A 20,935-nucleotide genomic window follows, 5' to 3' on the forward strand; every position below is an offset into this window, starting at 1 on the left:
ATTATATAATGGTAAGACAGAGATTTAGGAACCAGGTTTTAAATTGTAGGACATTTCCAGGGGCAGATGTGGACTCTGACCACAATCTATTGGTTATGACCTGTAGATTAAAACTGAAGAAACTGCAAAAAGGTGGGAATTTAAGGACATGGGATCTGGATAAGCTGAAAGAACCAGAGGTTGTACAGAGTTTCAAGGAGAGCATAAGGGAACAATTGACAGCAATGGGGGAAAGAAACACAAAAGAAGAAGAATGGGTAGCTCTGAGGGATGAAGTAGTGAAGGCAGCAGAGGATAAAGTAGGTAAAAAGACGAGGGCTACTAGAAATCCTTGGGTAACAGAAGAAATATTGAATTTAATTGATGAAAGGAAAAAATATAAAATTGCAGTAAATGAAGCAGGCAAAAAGGAATACAAACATCTCAAAAATGAGATCGACAGGAAGTGCAAAATGGCTAAGCAGGGATGGCTAGAGGACAAATGTAAGGATGTAGAAGCTTATCTCACTAGGGGTAAGATAGATACTGCCTACAGGAAAATTAAAGAGACCTTTGGAGAGAAGAGAACCACGTGTATGAATATCAAGAGCTCAGATGGCAACCCAGTTCTAAGCAAAGAAGGGAAGGCAGAAAGGTGGAAGGAGTATATAGAAGGTTTATACAAGGGCGATGTACTTGAGGACAATATTATGGAAATGGAAGAGGATGTAGATGAAGATGAAATGGGAGGTAAGATACTGCATGAAGAGTTTGACAGAGCTCTGAAAGACCTGAGTCGAAACAAGGCCCCCGGAGTAGACAACATTCCATTAGAACTACTGACGGCCTTGGGAGAGCCAGTCATGACAAAACTCTACCAGCTGGTGAGCAAGATGTATGAGACAGGTGAAACACCCTCAGACTTCAAGAAGAATATAATAATTCCAATCCCAAAGAAAGCAGGTGCTGACAGATGTGAAAATTACTGAACTATCAGTTTAATAAGTCACAGCTGCAAAATACTAACGCGAATTCTTTACAGACGAATGGAAAAACTGGTAGATGTGGACCTCGGGGAGGATCAGTTTGGATTCCGTAGAAATGTTGGAACACGTGAGGCAATACTGACCTTACGACTTATCTTAGAAGAAAGATTAAGAAAAGGCAAACCTACGTTTCTAGCATTTGTAGACTTAGAGAAAGCTTTTGACAATGTTGACTGGAATACTCTCTTTCCAATTCTAAAGTTGGCAGGGTTAAAGTACAGGGAGCGAAAGGCTATTTACAATGTATACAGAAACCAGATGACAGTTATTAGAGTCGAGGGGCATGAAAGGGAAGCAGTGGTTGGGAAAGGAGTGAGACAGGGTTGTAGGAATGGAATGGAAAGTGTCTTGAAAAGAGGATATAAGATGAACATCAACAAAAGCAAAACGAGGATAATGGAATGTAGCCAATTAAATCGGGTGATGCTGAGGGAATTAGATTAGGAAATGAGACACTTAAACTAGTAAAGGAGTTTTGCTATTTAGGAAGTAAAATAACTGATGATGTTCGAAGTAGAGAGGATATAAAATGTAGACTGGCAATGGCAAGGAAAGCGTTTCTGAAGAAGAGAAATTTGTTAACATCACATGTAGATTTATGTATCAGGAAGTCGTTTCTGAAAGTATTTGTTTGGAGTGTAGCCATGTATGGAAGTGAAACATGGACGATAACTAGTTTGGACAAGAAGAGAATAGAAGCTTTTGAAATGTGGTGCTACAGAAGAATGCTGAAGATTAGACGGGTAGATCACATAACTAATGAGGAAGTATTGAATAGGATTGGAGAGAAGAAAAGTTTGTGGCACAACTTGACCAGAAGAAGGGATCGGTTGGTAGAACATGTTCTGAGGCATCAAGGGATCACCAATTTGGTATTGGAGGGCGGCGTGGAGGGTAAAAATCGTAGATGGAGACCAAGAGATGACTACAGTAAGCAGATTCAGAAGGATGTAGGTTGCAGTAGGTACTGGGAGATGAAGAAGCTTGCACAGGATAGAGTAGCATGGAGAGCTGCATCAAACCAGTCTCAGGACTGAAGACGACGACAACAACAACAACACAGCATGTGGATATCGTGATTTCAAAGCAAATGATCACTTTAGACACATTGACATGTGCCCTGTGATTAATGTCATTTTTAATGCCTGGGAATGATCTGTTGTTTGACCAAAACATATAACTTAATTATTCATTACAGAAGTAGTGTACAACTATTATCCCAAACTATGACTTATGAAAAAAGATTATGTAATACACTTTCATCACAAAATTGTTGAGCTAAAGTCGAAATAATTATACTTAGTTTTTAATGAATAAAAATAATAACAATAATGAAGCACTAATTTCTAAGCAAAATCTCAACTTCCTCAGATGAGAGATGAATTTAAACGAGCACTGGCATCTACTTTGTGCTGTGATGCAGAATGCAGATGATAGGCAGCGAGTGTTTCATTGCAACCTCTGAAGCAGAATGGCTATACATCACTCCAAACCTAGGTTTCACCTATACCAGTGGTAGTCAACCTCGTCCCTACCACCCACTAGTGGGTATTCCAGCTTGCATGGTGGGTGGAATAGGTTTTAAAATCATGTTCATAAAATTTTGACTTAAAGCATTTGGTAAGTAATTATTATTATATGCTTAACCTGCTGTAATCTGCTTTATACATTTTATAATGTTAAGTTACTTCCCTATTTTATAAATCATCATTACTGCGGAACTGGTGGGCGATTAGAAAATTTTACTAGTAACAGCGATACAAAAGTGGGCAGTAGGTAAAAAGACGTTGACTCCCCCGATACACACCACTGAAGCAGGAAATCAGACATGAAGTTTTTGAACAATCCAACCTGGCATTCCATTTAAATGGTTATGATGTAGATCGCAGAAAATTCTACATTAAGATGCTCAGAGGACTGGTTCAACCAATGCTCCACAAAACGGAAAACAATTTCGGAAGCAAATTCGTAATGTAACACAATAGAGATATAGTCAATTTCTGGATGAATAATTGCACGAAAAACCCTCAAAATAGCCAATGCAAGGAGAAGTCTAGAGAAGACTGCCAAAAATAGGTGTCAAAAACCAGAGGATGGTTGTAATAACACCCAGTGCTTAAGCGTGGAATAAAGTAACAGTTTTCATTCTGATGTTCTTACCGGATATTGATGGGAAGTTTGTCACCAAAGGAAGGCTTACGAAACGAAGAACTTTCATTGCAGGATATATAAGCTCTTGAACATTCCGGATAATGAAATTGACAGCAGACTTTTGATAAAGCTGGGCGATAAATAGAACAGTTACTATAAACACTAGTACAAATAAAAGTTTTAATACAGGTAGAAGAGCAGAATACTTTCTAATAAAAGTATTTAACAAGGACTGTTTTTCACTACGATCGACGTTCTTGTAAACATAACCATATAGTGATTTATGGACGATTTTATTTATGTTCCCGTCATCTAATCCGCGGTGTCTTGCAAACACTCGTAGCTTTTCCGATTCTTCCTCGTAATAAGTTAGCAGTTCGGAATTCGACAAATTATTTCTCATTTTACCGCACGTCACGCGATGCGCGCTTAACCTGTCACGCATGAAATTCTTATCCTGACGTTCAACTGTCATTTTAAGATGAGACTATGACCGAAATTAGTAACTTCGCCACTTCGTGCAAAATGATGTTGTTTGCAAACATTAGAAGTGAACAGCATCATTAGAAACACAGTGACTTAAAATGTGGAGCGGAAATGCACGACCAATAACTCTTCCTAATTCCGGTAGGTCAATGTATTTATTTGGACAGCAAAGCTGCTGGATTCTAAGGAGACATACGTCGAAATAAATGACTGGGCTGAAGACTTCCAATCTTGAGCGGATATGTAAGTATTACAATTCAACACCGATTGCTAAATGTCGTTTCGAGTGGCATTGCATAACCTTGTTGTGAGTACATTGACTTGTAGTTGAGGCAACCAATTCCCCACCTGTTTGTAATCTGGAAGGGGAATCCGTACCTTATGTGACCTTATTTCTCCGAAAAGAACGAATTCAGAATTGAAATGTCGCGAAATTCATATTTGACATGCTGTAACTAACAATTCAGATTGTGAAAATAGCCCTTGAGTTAAATGACAATTGAACTAGATGTGCTATATATTTTAAAGTGCACAGTGATGAAATTAGGTTATTATTCAGGTACAGTTCTGTTTAGATTACTCTTATGATTAAGAACATTTAACATTTTCGAATATTTTTTGTCATATGTGCTTTCTTGTTTTTTTTTATATTAGTAAAAATTTGTTAAACATTTGTTGTCATAGGTAACTAATTGTAGAAGTTCAATTCACAGGGTGCGGTGAGGAGTTGGAGGATGGCAGAGCCAGATCGCAGCTCAACCGATGGCACTCCTGAAAATGAAGTAGATTCAGGTACTCAGCCTGAAAGTGCACATAGCAATGAAGATGGATGTGATCAAGAGAATGAAGCAGATCAGTCTGGAGGTCAAGGAAGCCCTGTAGCATCAGGTGGCAATGAAGGAGCTCTTAACACCAACTATGACTCTAGTGATGGAGCCATTCCAATACACAGGTGTGACCGTTGTGATAACTATGAAACACTTAGTCGCTCTGCATTTTTAACTCATTTGTCCAGCTGCTCTGTAAATGAGGGTGAGTCATCAGCAGCAGACAGGAGTCATGACCGAAAATTGTTTCAGTGTGATGTGTGCAATATGAAGTTTTCTAATGGTGCAAATATGAGACGGCATAAAATGAGACACACAGGAGTAAAGCCTTATGAATGTCGTGTCTGCCAAAAGAGATTTTTCCGCAAGGACCACCTGGCAGAGCATTTTACAACCCATACAAAAACATTACCTTATCATTGCCCCATTTGCAACAGAGGTTTCCAGCGTCAGATTGCAATGCGAGCACATTTTCAAAATGAACATGTTGGACAGCATGACATGATCAAGTCCTGTCCACTCTGCAGTTATCGAGCTGGCTCAATGAAGAGTTTACGTGTTCATTTCTTCAACAGGTAGTGATTTTACTGTCAATTATTATTTTGCTTCCAGTGTGTCAGGTTTATTATAAATGCAAAAATAGCTCACTTTTTTTACATGGTGCTACTAATAAGTAAGAAGATTACATATTGACCTTAGATATTACTTTGATGATAAGAACCCCTGAATGGGAGATAGAGAAAAAGTGTGTAGATGAACTATAACTCTCTATGCAATGGAAGCATTAAATGCTTTTTTCCCCCCATTTTTAACTGGTTATGTTTTGTTGATAACGTTCCACTGAAACCTTGGTTGTGCTGACAGGTTGACCTGTATTGATCTGTAATGTAGCCCACAGTCTCATAAGTTGGATTTAAAAGTGACAAGCTGGGTTTGAGTAGGTAAATCCAATGAAAGTGAATGTAAAATAAATGATGTAATAACATATTGATCTGTAGCATAGCATAGGGTCTATGTTTGTGCCAAATTTAACATTCTTTCCAAAATTTAATGTGCTTTTCATTATAAATAATAAAAGTGTGGTAAAATCAAAAGCCTACCTCAGATACAATGAGTATTTTGGCATATGTTATGTTAGTGGAAATATGTGTCTTAGATCTTAATAATGGTTACAATTTAAGTTGTCTGAGTTACAGATAAATATACTCATTCATTTTTATTAAAAAGGTTTGCTGAAGGTGCAATTACATTTTATACAGCTGGTATTCGTTAGTCAATACAATACAAGTAATTGTTTGTGGTTGTAACTGTAGGTTCATAGTTCAATTCTCGGTAAAAGTTATCTATTGGACTCCCTTTGCAGTTTTCATTATGGCATGGATGTAAACATTAGGCTTTGCTCTCAGTCAATTTTTTATCACAATCAGATTTTCTGCTTTCACATGTGTTGACTTCGCCAACTCACAACCAAATTGTCACCTTGCTACCCAATCTAGACCTTGAGCTGTACTATAGATCAATCTGTCACAACAACCAAGCTTTCGGGTCGAGGGGGGGGGGGGGGGTTACACATAATTTTAACCCAGTCCTCAGCTTAGAATTCATTTCTGTTTTGCTTGTGCCAAATGAGAGTATTTTAAGCTAGTATACTGTACTGATGTGTGAAAAATGATGTAGCTGTTTCAGACTTTGGTCACCACAGTTTACATTTTTGAAATTCTTCTACATAAGTGTCATAAAATGTCCTAGAACTTTGTTACTTGCTTCCTTGATAGCAAATTAAATTGCAGGTTTAATATTCCTCCAGAAACATTAACTACTACTTTACATATACCAGTACAAATGAAATATGGAATCATTCAATAGTAGCCCTTCTGTTTGACTTGTGACATTACCAATTGGCACATACAAACATCTTATTTGCATGCAGAATGGTGATCATTATGTCATTCAAACAACCATAACAGAAGCATAATAGAAAATATATTCAAAATAATCTTAAAACAAATATCCAACTAACAGGATACTCATGGGAAACTGGGGGTTTTGGGTAGGGTCATACCATACAAATGTTGCCCACTCCCCTCATATAGGAACTTAAGTCAAAAACCGAGCAAAATTCCATGAACGTCTCAATACAGAAAGATCAAAAAATTTGTATGATCGTCTTCACTTAATGTCTGTAGGTAAACTGAATTTCGTGATACCAGCGAATGATGAAACAGCAACATAACTGTTGCCTCTAATAAATTCACTTGACCTATATAGCTAAAACGAACTCCATGCTACCTACCAATGAAAATCACAGTGATTTTTGCAGAGAGAACACTGCAAATGCTAGTACCAATTTCACTTAACCTATACAGCTAACAGATCTCTGACAGCAAAACAACAACATTGAAAAAATAAAGTAAGTACATAATACTGCTGGTATCAGTCAGTTTGCTTTACCTACATAGCTGAAATGAAGTCTGCCCTAACGACCAAAGACACATCATTGGTACCTGAGAAGTAACAATTTGTTTACAAAATAGGACAGATATAATTAGCTACACATTACCTACATTGCTAAAATCGACTCCACAGTGCCGAATAACTAGGAATAGACAGTATTCACAAACAAACCAAGTAATATAATTATATTTATGTTGTCTTGTATCATTAATTCCAGTCAACCTATATAGCAAAAATAAAACTACAATTCCCTTAAACATACGTCACTATGATCAAAATTAAAAACAAAACAAAATATAAACATGTTTTAACAATGTACTTACAAAAAAAATGCCAAAGAAAAAGATTTAAAAAAAGAAAACATTATTGAACAATCCAAATAACACAAAAAGAAAACAGCCAAATAGAGAAATCCACCCATTTGCTTTCCCTGATAAGTCATCCCTCTCTTCACCATCTGTTAGACCCTGCCTCCCCACATTTCTCTACACTAAACACCAATAAAACAAAAATCAAATGATGAATCAATTTTAACAAACACCTCAGCTCTTTCTATTAGCTTGCATGATGGAGCAGCTTTCACAATTTTCATTCCCTTCTCGCAATGCTGGCAGTTAATGTAGCCTGCCAAAACACCATATTTTTGCAGAAGAATGGCCGTACTTGGAACACCAACAATCACCTGACTATCACCTTATAAAGTCAGAACTGTAGTATCTTATCCTGCAGAACAATCTTTAATAACTGACAAATGTACTATTTTCCTGATATTGAAGTTCAGTACTAAAGAGTACCACCATAATCTACACACCTGCTACAGAATGGCCCCTTCTCACATGTCTAACTTCAAATAAACCACACACACACACACACAAAATCATTACGTCATGGATCAAAGCATATGCCTGGTGCCAAACATTTCACACATACTTCTTGCAGAAGACACAAATGGATCAGAATTTCACAAGCATTCAGAAATTGCACTTTTTGGCTTGAGAACTTTAGAATAGGAGGTACTAAGCAGTTCTATTCACACAAGGACCACATAAAAACTAATTAAAGGTGTGCTTCATAATGTAAAATCATTTCTTTATGATCTTACTCTGTGTGAAGAGAAAAGAAATACTCTGCTGTACTCATTTTTTAACACTTAGTAATGCAGGATTCATATGTTCCTTTGTTGGCTAGGCTTTTGTAAAGGCAGACTTTTCATTTGATGTGTGTTTGATGTCCCTGCTCTGTAACATGCTGCATGAACTGCTGTGATGCATACATGTGTTTTTATAGTTGTGTGTGAAATGAAACATGTTGCGTTGTCTCCTAGCTTACTGTGCTTGAAAAGCGTCAAGGGGTTTGCTTAAATTAATGCAATGTGTAGTTTAAAATCTGAAATATCTTATGCATTTTTACAGAAACCACTGTATAGCTTTTCATAAGGCACTTACGGGAAGTTTACTATTTGACTCACAATGGTGCCATACAGTCAAGTGATTGCACACCTTTCACAGTAATTTTCAAAGTATGTCTATCAATACAGCATATGAAATGGAAATTCTGTGGTTAAATATAAGCATACCTTGTGCTTCCACCACTTACCATCGTGCCTGGGAATGAGGAACGTCCTCCCCATAATCATTCTCACCCTACCAGCAGCTATCCTGCCACCCACCCATCTGCTCAAAATCCTAGTCGATCCATATGTCACACGTACTCCCAACCCATTGCCACAAGCGTCATAGACCTCCGGAAACACAGGTGCAAGACCTGTCTGATCACCTAACCAGCACATCATACTCCAGCACCACCACAGGCTTCCCTATCCTATTGGAGACAGGCAGGTGTATTACATACTAGCTATGCTGTAATTTCTGCACAACACTGTATGTGAGCATGACCACCAACCAGCTGTCCACTTGAATGTATGGCCACCACTGAAGTTTGGCCAAGAACAGAATTAGCAGCTGAACATGCTGCTGAGCATAACTTGCTTGATTTCAATGGCTACTTCAAAACCTGTTTTATCTGGATCCTTCTTCCCAAGACCAGCTTATCTTATTTTCACGGGAGCTGTCCTTGTAATGCATTCTTCAGTCCCATAGTTTCCCTGACCTTAGTCTCCACTAGCCCCTGAACTGACACATCCCCCACACTCCTCAGCTCCTTCCCTGTAGTACTAACTTCTCTCATCCTCCACTCATATACCTTCTATACCATGTCTCTCTGTCTCTTTTCTATCTCCCCCTCTTAATCCACCCCTCTACATCATTGTGTACTGGGCACAGCTTCCCCTGCCTGTGATAAGAATGTGATTCCAGGTGTCACATTCCTGTCCTGTGCATCTACTGCCTCTCCTTTCTAACTGTGAGCCACCCTTTCCCAACCAAACTTATTAATTCTCCTCATCCACACCAACTGAGCACAACCCATCAACCCAATCAAACTGCAGTGGCAGTCCAGTGCAGTCAGCCAGGGCAATGTAGCTGAACAGGTGTATGTGTGCATGTGCACGTGTATGTGTACTCTTTAGCAAAGGAGAGTTCATCTTAAAGCTAGCGGTGTTCTCAGTATTGTTTATGTGCCTATTGACAACTCGTTTTCTCAACTATCCAGTGAGTTGCTATGTTTACTCTTTTTAAATTCTTTAGATATAGCTTATAAGTGTAGAAAATGCCTCAGCTATTAATTACAAATTTGTCGTTCATCATTCTCAAAACTTTCTGAAAGACTAAATTTGTGTGCCAAACCAGGACTTAGACCTAGACCCTAACATTTCATCAACAATGCATTTTCCAGCTGATCCCAATGCACAGTTCGACTCTGGCAGTGTGCTTCGGTACAGAATATGCTCTGCTGTAGAATGAGACATTGATTGTTACATTAGATTAGATTAGATTAGTTTTTGTTCCATAGATCCGTGTTGAGGAGATCCTCGTGGATGTGGAACAATGTGAGGACATTCCACTGGTTGTGATAAACAGTTCTCCATCATATATTCTCTTAAAGTACTTATCCTACAAGACAGGAGGGAGGTATTGACATATTGTAGCTTTCATGTGTGTGTGTAGATAGCTAAGTTAGTAAGAGAGTTATTCTTTAATGCGTGGGTTTGGATTTGATCTGCAATCAGACATACAGTTTTAGTCTCTCAGAAATTTTCAATATAGTCAACTCTGTACTGCAAAGTGGACATTCATTTTAGACATCAGGTAATGTTAAGGTGATATGATATTGAAGTTTTTCATGGCAGCATCCATGTATAAAATTTTCGCAGTGTTCAGACCCCATCATATTTAAGTTAAAACATGAGCTTCTGAAGGTAATCACCATCTTGTTCATCAGGAGATGGCTGACTGCCAGAAGCAAGTCTGCTTCCTTTTTACTGGTGTTCAAGCTTGATGTTGGTCACTTGACGTCATTTGGTGTTTTGACTACTATTGATAGAACCATGTCACCTGGAGGACGGGATTCACATGCACAGATGAGGTAAATCAGCAGTGAGGCAGTAATGGACCCTTTCTCCAACTGGATTGTGACAGAGGGGTGGAAGGGGAATGGAAATCATCCCCAGCATCACCTATATCTGTAAGATTATTTATTTATTTATTTATTTGTTTTCCTTTATTTCTTTGAAGAGATTCTGTCTCAAGTGTTCATTTCCAGGCACCACTCAGATTGCAACCTCTGCTTGTTTTAAAATTATTGGTTGACACGTGAATTTCTATCCCTTCTGTGTTACAGAGTCTCTGTAAGTCAAAGCATGGAAGAGAATTGTCTGTAAGGTTATCTTCCATTATCACTGATTTATCAAAATTTGTGTATTTGGTGTTCTGTCTGTGATTCGTGCAGATTAATCTGACCAAATGAATTCCACACATTCAAACATTAGGTTTACTATGGAGATGTAAATGAAAAGCAAATGCTTGGTCATGTTTGTTCAGTGGAAATTGGGTGGACAATTAGGTCAGTCCCTGTACAGAAATTTGACATATACAGATATTTATTTAAATAATCAGACTTTTCATCATCCAGCTCAAAAATTCTGTTCCGAGCATCTTATTACACAGACCACAGCTAGTTTCAGATCATGATCACCCGGGATCTGAGTTAAAACATCATAAGAGTTTTATGATCTTAAGAATGTGTCCAGGAAAGCCTATAAAAAGCACATCAAATTAGTGGTGCAGTCACTGGTAAATGTTGGTGCAAACACATTCAGAAGACAAACCTGTAATACTCATTCCATGATGTGGAGTGAGCTCTAGCAAGACTGGGTGCATGGTAGGTAAATATGGTATTAGACCATTATTCCAGTCTACTTGGGAAATTTATAGTCTTGTTGCACCCAGTGAAAGACAGCCCGATCTGAGAGTATTTGATGTCTACAATATGCTATGTGAATGTGGAGCAGACAGTGTATATCATTGCTCTGCATTGCACTGAACGTAGATGGTACATCAGGTATAGAAATCCTGAAAAATCAGCAATAATGAAACACAGCCTTATGGAAGTGCGTAAGGTTAACTTGGAGAATATGAAGATCCTCTCTCATGCATAGACATATTAGGATGTTACAATTAAAGAAGTGGTAGAAATTAATCAGTGCTTGGTGGCACTTAACTGCCTCATTGGTGATTCCCACATTTGCACATGCGAATCTCGCCGTCCAGGTGACATCATTTTGCCAACAGAAGTTATAAAAGCAAGTGGTTGTCAACCAACCAATGACAGTCTTGAACACCAGTATAAAAGAGTCAGTCAGTCTTCTTCTGGTGTACAAGAAGGTGATTATCTTCAAAAAGTTGAGTCTTATCTCAGGTTTGTCCCAGTTTGGACAATGAAAACAAATATGTATACAGTTAAGATGTTATGCTTTGCATGTGGCATGTAATTTTTGGATATGTTGATCTAATGCACTCTGGCTCAACTTATATGGTCACATTGTTTTGAATACAGTTTTATTCCTACTCTGGAGTATTTGAGTGATAGAATATAGAATCTTATCACAGTTAACTAATGTTATATTGTCATTTAAATGAAATAAAACCATTTACCTTGAATGTGGAGTCTTTAATCTTAAATGTGAGCTATAATCTGCCTGCCCTGTCTGAATTTATATTCAACTTAGGTTTTTGTAATAATGTTGTATATATTATGTAGTAATTCCCACCCCCAGTACAAATATATTCTAGAAACTGTACGTGAGTAAATATTAGGTTGCTGCGTAAGTTCACAGTATTTTTCCATAAGTTTAATAAACACAACAGATACACATAACAGAGAATTTACTCATCAATAGTGTAGTCTCCTTCTCCATCCATTGGCATTATCGTTATACTTGGCACAAATGTTTCTGGCTGCCTCCAATGCTGTCACCCCTCTATTGAATTGAAACAGAAGAATATGTCGGAAATGTTCTGATATCTCCACTTGGCACTTCATTTTCTAGTTTCCACAACTCCATGACAAAATGACAACATGTAAAGTGAAACAGCAACAGTAAACTAGAAATCAAAAAATTACAATCTATAAATAAATTCATAGTAATAGGTATGCCAACATGTTGAACAAAAACACAATGAACTTATGCACCAACCTAATATGTCAGATGATTTGGAAAGTTTCTTTTGGAGAAAAATGTATTGAACATGAAAATAAAATTTGAAATATTATGAGTCTCCTCAGCAGCATGTTTATTGTACTTTGTGTGGAATGCAGAGGGATAATCAGATAATTCCCCTGCATTCCATTTGTGGACATATCTTCCACATTATAGTGTTAATAAAACTGTAAAAATCGATTTATGTGTTCCCAGAGCTTATTATAAAAAGAAACTGCATAATCTAAAAGCAAGTGCAATTTCTATGGCCCCACCTGATTTACTTAATGCTATATATAATATTTAAGCACTCATTTTTTCTATTTAGTTTTCCATTTTCTATGTCTTCATTGACAGCAGGCTGCAACCATCAGATTTTATAGTAGTTTGGTCCCCAAAGTTACAGAACATCATAACAGCAAAATTCAGTGTTGTAGTGCCATTTTGACAATATTTGGCAGGGCAGCAGTATCTCCTGGTATCAAAAGTTGCAACATAGTGGAATAGACACAGTGATCTAGGAATATTAATCATATTGTCTTTTTATTTGCAGTTACTCATAAAAAAGGCAATTTCTTTGGTCCATAATGACCATCCAAACTTAAAATAATACAGAGAGACATAATAGAAAAGAACATGATCTTTTATATTGTGCATCACATGGTGAAATAAGAAACTTAACATTGGCAGAAAAAATCAAATGATAGCTGAATCTGCTTACAATTGGTCCACAGCTGATAGTTTAAGTCTTATTCTCACAAAGACTTGTACTGTGCATCTTCAGATCCGCACTAATTTTTTGACAGAGTAGCCATTAATGATAATACATTAACCCTGCAGTGGTCATGCTCTAAAACGAAACATCAGTGGTCACATAGGCTACGTGAGTATGCCACTTTCTCATCAAAAAACATTATATAATCACTTTTTGAAAAAGTTTTTCTCTGAGTCACTTTTTTGAAAAATCAGCAAAATTATTATAGTTCTAATTTAACTAAACTCACACCTTTTTCTGTGACTGAGATAAAAACAAAGATAGTGTGAAATATATTAATCTAATCATGATTCCCTGTACAAGACATATGGAGGAATTTAAAATACTGGGGCAAATGGTTTTCTGACACGAATTGCACATCTTTCAAGTACTTCTATGCATGCTGTTTCATTCCAATCTTCCATAGGCAAGTGTTTTCACCCCACCAGTGACAGGTTGATAAGCTGGCCTCGACATTCAACAGCAATGTAGTTTTTGTTCACTGTTTTCAGATGCCTCCCTGGGACTTCTTTTTATTGTCCAGACTCACAATGATGGTTCTGATCTTCAAGAACATCCTCTTCATCTTTAGAACTTGGAGCAGTTTCCTCCAGTCATGCTAGGAGTGGAACTTGTTCTCTTACATCCTCATATTTTTTGAAAATTTTAAGAAATGATGTGATTATTTTACATTTATATACATTCTAGAACATTAATAAGTCAATATCATATATACATATATTTCTACCAAAGATAGTGTAATAATGCACACAGAAGAAATGCTTTGTGTCAGAAATTCGTAATAGGTTTTGGGGGTGATAGTGGTAGATCATTGACTTCACTAAACTCACACGACACAATAACATGAAGGGTGCTTGTGCTAATCTGAGGGCATTTGCCAGCTACTCTCCCCCAGGGGCTCAGCATTCACTTGCTGAGTACGGGCTTGGCGACCCCGGGGTCCTGAGCTGGGGACTGGTCTGCGCCGCCAGTCTCCTGTCACCGTAACCCCCGGACATGCTTCAGCGACCACCGTACGGTGCGGCGGTGAAATGTTGTGTGCTGTGGGGAATGGTAATCTTGGCTTGATTGCGAGGAAGGCCAACCTCTATAAAAAAACCTCAATCTTTCGGTGTGCTCCACGCCTAGAAGATGCATGGCTGTTGGGGTGGAACAGTCGCAAGCGGGCAACCTCTGGGGCACCTGCCGCACCCCAGTTGTATAAGGCTTACTCAGGCACGCGGGGCTCTGTCTGAGTGGACCTTTAGTTCCCTAGCTGCTCGTGGGACCGCAATGGACCCTTCGACCTCTACATTTCACCCTCCCAGTGGCTTGGGTGGGCCACTGGTAGGAAAACACACCCCATCGAAAAAGCGGCTATGCGCTGCGAGTCCTCCAGCGCCTGGTGTTGCTAGAGATTAAACTGACTATAGTAACGGAGCACATGCTGATAATCAGAATGTGTTTTTGATTATTAAAAGGAAGGAGGGTAGCTTTGAGAGGGTTTCTCCCTTTTACATCCACAAGGGTCTTGAGGGAATTGCAGGAACACTGAAATCTGTAAAGCGACTGCGCAATGGGACTCTGTTAGTTGAGACTTCTAGTTCCCGTCAAGTCGCTTCCCTTCGGAAAGCAACCTGTCTAGGAGAGTACGCTATCGAGACCGAGCTCCACTCCACTTTGAATTATAGTAAGGGTGTTTTGACGTGTAGGGACTTGGTGGATATCCCCATAGACGAGTTAAAATCTGAGTGGGCTGACGAAGGTATTGTTGATGTGCAGCATATTATGAAACGAGTCGATGGGGACCTCGTCAAATCTGACTCATATATTCTCAATTTCAGTTGCCCAAGACTCCCAGAGCATGTTAAAGCGGGGTTCTTACGTTTGCCAGTACGGCCATATTTCCCCAACCAAATGTGCTGTTTTAAATGTCAGCACTTTGGGCATACTACGTTGGGGTGCAATCGGATAGCCACTTGTGGTAAATGTGGTCAGCCTGCCCATGACGGAGCCGATTGTTCATCGCCTGTGAAGTGCGTGAATTTCTCTGGGAGTCACCCTGTCTGGAGCCGGATCTGCCCCATCTGTCTTGAAGAACGGAAGGTACAGGAGATTAAAACATCTAAGCGCATCCCCTATGGTGAGGCCAAGAAGCTCTTTAAGGCCATGCAATCTCCTGTGTTTTCAACATCTTTCGCTTCCGCTCTGAAAAAACCGGTACAAATGGCCACAGTTGCTACGCAAACGGAGGTTGCTAGTGTTAGCACTAATAATTGCGCTTGCCAGTGCACTTGTGCTGCTGCAGTTGTTTTGCAACCTGCGACTCTCCCTGCTACGTCGGACAAGGCCGTGGTTGCTGACATTGGGGTACTTCCTGCCTCTCCCCATATGGCACCTTCTACCCAGGCGAGTAAAGCTCCAACTGTTGACAAGCCTCTGCATTCTAAGCACCCAAGACAAAGCCTCAGAAGGTGAAGGTTTTGCCACCTGAGGAGACTAGTCAGTGTCGGTCCGATGACGAGGCCATCGTACTGTCTGACATCTCCCGTGGGTCGTCATCGGAGCTTATGGACATTGATGTCGACCGGGGGCGATCTTCTTGCCCCAGGAATAAATCTCCGGCCAGTACGGGCTCACCTCCAAAGCACAGAGGTAGGGTGAAAGTTCAGCCACCCTGATCACTGGCTCCCATATTACAGTGGAACCTGAATGGGTTCAGGACGCATTTGGCCGAATTACAACTCCTTATACGAGAGTGCCCCTTGTGCTTATGTCTCCAAGAGACACATTTTCGGGCCACTGATGCTCCTTCTTTACTGGGCTATACCGTACATCGAAAAGATGATCTGACGGGGGAAAGGGCAAAGGGTGGTGTTGCGGTTTTTGTCCGTGACATGCACCCCTCATCTGAGCTCCCTCTCATCACCGACTTGCAAGCAGTTGCAGTTGACATTCTTGTGGGTTGGAGGCTCACAGTCTGTTCAGTTTATTTACCGCCTCCGGATGCGATAGACTCTGAGGCTCTCACAGACCTTATTAGCCAACTCCCCCGCCCATTTCTTCTTCTGGGGGACTCCAATGCTCATAATGTCTTATGGGGCTCTCCGACTACTTGCCCCAGGGGTCGCATTCTGGAAAGCCTCATGATGTCTAAAGAACAGTGCATCCTCAACTCTGGTGCTCCCACTCATTTCTGTACTGCTTCCGGGTCGTCATCGGCTATTGACCTTTCCTTTTGCTCTCCAGCACTCGAGGATTCTGCTCTGTGGGAGGCTGCAGCTGACCTCCATTCTAGTGACCACTTCCCCCTTTGGATTCGCCTCCTGGATGAGGCTGTGGCATTACCTCTGCAGAGCTGACTGGAAACTTTTCAGCCAACTGGCTGTTTTGGAACACCGTGCCAGTGTCCACGAATGGGTAGACCATGTTACAGCCGTGATCTCGCATGGTGCTGAATTGTCAATCCCACGGTCATCCGGTCATCCCAAGAGGCATCCTGTCCCTTGGTGGACCACCGAGTGCCGCTCAGCCATCCGAGTCCGCCGTGTAGCTCTGCGCTGCTTCAAGTGCCGTCCCTCAGCTGACAATCTTGCGGCCTTTCGGGTGGCAAGGGCCAGAGCGAAGCGAGTGATTAAAGAGAGCAAACGACGGTCATGGCAATCATTCTTGAACTCCATCTCTCGCTCCACTAGCTCTACGAAAGTATGGGAAGCCATCAGGAGGATTTCCGGGAAATTCAGCCAGTTACCTGTCACGGCATTGCTGCATCAGGGATGTCTCCTCACGGCGCCGAGAGACATTGCCCAGACACTGGCCATGCATTTTGCGGACTCTACCGCCACTATTAACAGTGATCCAGATTTCTGCCGCTACCGCACTGCCATCGAGAGGGATCACTTGGACTTCCGGTCTCTAAATTCTGAACCCTATAACTGCCCCTTCACAATGTGGGAACTGGATTCTGCGCTGTCTGTGGCTCATGAAACTGCGCCTGGTCATGATCAAATCCGGTACAGCATGCTGCGGCACTTGTTGCTGCCATCCAAGGAAGTTCTCCTGAACTGTTTTAATATGATATGGTTATCCGGCACGTACCCTGACTCGTGGAGGGAGGCGATTTTGATTCCCCTCCTCAAACCAGGGAAGGACCGAACGCATCCCAGTAGTTATCGCAGTATTGCTTTGACTAGCTGTGTTGGGAAGACGTTGGAACGCTTGGTCAACCGCCGCCTGGTTTGGCTGCTCGAGACCAGGCAGCTCCTTAGCCCCTCTCAGTGTGGCTTTCGGAGATGTCATTCCACTATAGACAACTTGACCCTGCTTGAGGCCGCCATCCAGCAGGCCTTCCTACGTAACCAGCATTGTCTAGGGGTCTTCTTTGACATTAATAAGGTGTATGACACTACTTGGCGCCGCCTTATCCTCAATCAACTCCATGAGGGGGCTTTCGTGGCCGTCTCCCCATCTTCATTCGGTCCTTTCTTTCTCACCGCCTCTTTCGGTATCGGGTTGTAGTAATGTGCTATCTGATTTGTACGTGCAGGAGAATGGTGTTCCTCAGGGCAGCGTTTTAAGTGTCACCCTCTTTGCCGTTACTATTAACAGTATCACATCCACTATCCGGAGTCCTGCCCAATGCTCCTTGTTTGTGGACGATTTTGCTGTTTTCTGTTCTTCCTCCAGTCTTGTCACTGCTAATCGGCAGTTGCAGCTTACGATAAAGCGCTTAGAGGCATGGACTGCAAAGACGGGTTTTACCTTTTCTGCAGACAAATCTGTGTGTGTTCATTTTAATCGTTCTCGGCGTCTTTTTACCTCCCCTGAATTGCGTCTGAGGGACACCGTTCTTCCTTTTAGAGACACTGTGAGGTTCCTGGGCCTCACTTTTGATTCCCAGTTGTCGTGGTTGCCTCACCTTAAAGACCTCAAGGTGCGAGCCCTGAAGGCACTGAATATTTTGAAGTGTCTGAGCCATCGATCCTGGGGAGCAGATCGGGCGCGTCTGCTGCAGTTTTATAGGGCTTTCGTCCAATCGCGTCTTGACTATGCTTGCACCGTGTATGGGTCAGCAAGGCCTTCGTATCTGAAGATCCTTGACGCAGTACACCATGAGGGTATCAGGCTGGCCACTGGTGCCTTCCGTACCAGTCCCATCCCCAGCCTGTGTGCTGAGGCAGGGGAACCGCCGCTCGCCATCCGGCGGAAACTCCTCATGGTGCGACGGGTGTGTCATTTCCCTGCCTGTCCTACCTCCCCTGCGTACCCTACCGTTGCCCGACCACCTATGGAACGTCTCTTTTCCAGTCGTTCCAGGGCAACGAGACCATTTGGGATTCATGCCAAGCATTTGCTTGAGTCCCTTGGTGTGGAGCGTGTGGCCCCTCAACGACAAGGTTTTACTCGCCTGCCTCCCTGGTTGCTCCAGAGGCCCAGCATCCTTCTAGACTTGTGGAAGAACCGGAGGAACTGCACTCCAGCGTTTGTTTTTACCTCCTTATTTTACAATATTTTAAACCAGCGTCCGGACCATGTACCTGTATTCACAGATGGCTCTAAACAGGGGGACTCTGTTGGTTGTGCTGTTGTTTTCCCTGATCGAGTCGTCAAGTTACGGCTTCCTGCGGCGTTTACCATCCTTGATGCCGAATTGTTTGCAATCTTGCGGGCATTGGAGCAGATGAGGTGTTTTCCCAGTCTTAAGTTCCTCATCTGTTCTGACTCCCTGAGTGCCCTTCAGACCATGCAACACCTGTACCCAGCGGATACAGTCGTCCAGAACATCCATGATGCCCTACTCCACCTGCAACGGCAGTGGAAGGAGGTTTCTTTCTGCTGGGTGCTGGGGCACGTGGGTATTAGGGGAAACGAACTGGCGGATGTGGCTGCCAAAGATGCATGTTCCCTCCCTCACGTTGTTGAATGTCCCGTCCCCCTCCATGCTGTAACCTCCCTTTTGCATTTTCGTGTTATGCATCAATGGGAAGAGGAGTGGCTGGCAGTTTCTGACAATGAGCTGCGTCTGGTAAAGGCCACTACGCGACCATGGCATTCGTCCTACCAGTCATACAGGCGGGATGAGGTTCTCCTCACTCGCCTCCGCATTGGACACAGTCCCTTAACGCATGGTTTTTTACTCCGGCGGGAGGACCCCCCAATCTGCAGTGCTTGTTGCGTCCAGCTTACTGTCCGCCACATTTTACTTGACTGTCTTTTATTCTCTGACCAGAGGGTGGTGGTTTCTTTGCCACCGGATTTGCCCTCTATTTTGCAAGATGACGCAGCGACTGTGGTTAAGGTCTTACGGTTTTGTGTCCTGTCCAATTTGTTGCCTTGGATTTTAGGGAGAGGGTTTTAATGTGCTGCTGGGTGACTGGCTCACCCAGGTTTTAGGTAAGAGGTTCGCCAGTCACGATTACCTCCTTGTTTCCCTTCGGTTTCTGTTCTCTTTTCCTTGTGTTTCCTTTCCTTTTTTAGTGTGTTCCTTCTCCTCTTGTTTTGCCTCTGTATGTGGGGATATGGAACTGCGTCAGGTCTGCGTCTTTTAGCCATTCTCCTTGATCGCTGTTCGTCTTAGTCCCTTCACTGCATGTGTTCCTGTTTTTATGTGCTTGGGCGCTGATGACCACGCTGTTTAGCGCCCATAAACCTCAAACACACACACACACACACACACACACACACACACACACACACACACACGCCAGCTACTCATCTTAAACTACACTAAGGCTCAAAACATCAGCATCACCTGATTTTCATTTTATAAGTGGATTAGATATGTTGTGACTCGCCGATCTTTCAAAGTGCCGCCGCGCAGTTACGCGCATCCTCTACATGCGGTGCTGTCTGCCAGCCATGCAGCAGCAGTGCCACCTAAGCGGCCAGCCAGCCAGCAGAAGCTAGACTGTTAAAGTGTATACACATCTTACTCTGTTTACTTGATCTGTGACTTTCATGTATTGCATCTTCCTTGAAAAATATTTGTTAAGCGTGAAGTTATCACAAGATATGTAATTCTTGTGATTACTGTAGGGTAAAGTGAAACACAATGTGCAAAATCTTAGCATCCAGTTAGAAACAAGTTACAATGGAGTCAACACGTATATAAACTAATCAAGAAGCTCTTTTCAGAGTATTGTGTTCTCAGAAGCATCTCTAATTGTGTTGCTTATTTTGCATCTTTTCACTTTCCGTTGTAGCACTGAATTATCTTCTCAGGCAATACACCTAAAGTAAGTAAAGTGTTTATTCAGAAGAAGCAAGCACTATTAATATTGTGTACAATAGATAAATATATTATCTTGCAAAAGCCTTTTACACTCACTTCCAAATTTTTTCCCTCTTGATGATAAAAATCAGTCTAACCTGAACTGTGATTTACGCATTCACAGTACAGGAGAAAAAAATAATTTTGATGTAGACTTTGCCTCATTGTCCAAGATTCAGAGTGGAGTTATGTACTCTGTTGGGGAAATATTCAACAAGCACCCATCTAACACAAAGCAAGAAATTGCTAGTTACTATCAATTAAAAACAAGGTTAAAAACATACCTTATTAGCTGATCTTTCTACAAGTTATCTGAATATATAGATCAGGGATTGGAAAGTTCTGTTAGCTGCATGGCAAGTAGTTATGTTT

The 20,935-nt window shown here is 41.4% G+C and overlaps 2 protein-coding genes across 3 annotated transcripts in view; one reads left to right on the forward strand and one right to left on the reverse strand.

Moving 5' to 3' along the window:
- LOC126353805 (uncharacterized) overlaps positions 1 to 3,876 on the reverse strand; it is a 54,876-nt gene extending 51,000 nt beyond the window's left edge. The window contains exon 1 of the mRNA XM_050002902.1: positions 3,186 to 3,876. Within this exon, the coding sequence (XP_049858859.1) occupies positions 3,186 to 3,651 (466 nt within the window). The 5' untranslated portion in view covers positions 3,652 to 3,876. The remainder of the gene's footprint in view (positions 1 to 3,185) is intronic.
- LOC126353803 (zinc finger protein Pegasus-like) overlaps positions 3,651 to 20,935 on the forward strand; it is a 71,064-nt gene continuing 53,779 nt past the window's right edge. The window contains exons 1-2 of one of the 2 annotated variants that reach the window (XM_050002900.1): positions 3,651 to 3,905; positions 4,376 to 5,064. In XM_050002900.1, coding sequence (XP_049858857.1) covers positions 4,397 to 5,064 — 668 coding nt within the window. In that variant the 5' untranslated portion in view covers positions 3,651 to 3,905; positions 4,376 to 4,396. Of the gene's footprint in view, positions 3,906 to 4,013; positions 4,222 to 4,375; positions 5,065 to 20,935 lie in introns of those variants that run through there. The other variant, XM_050002901.1, reaches the window with a different exon arrangement.

Source organism: Schistocerca gregaria, chromosome 3, assembly GCF_023897955.1.
Source record: "Schistocerca gregaria isolate iqSchGreg1 chromosome 3, iqSchGreg1.2, whole genome shotgun sequence".
NCBI lineage: Eukaryota > Metazoa > Arthropoda > Insecta > Orthoptera > Acrididae > Schistocerca > Schistocerca gregaria.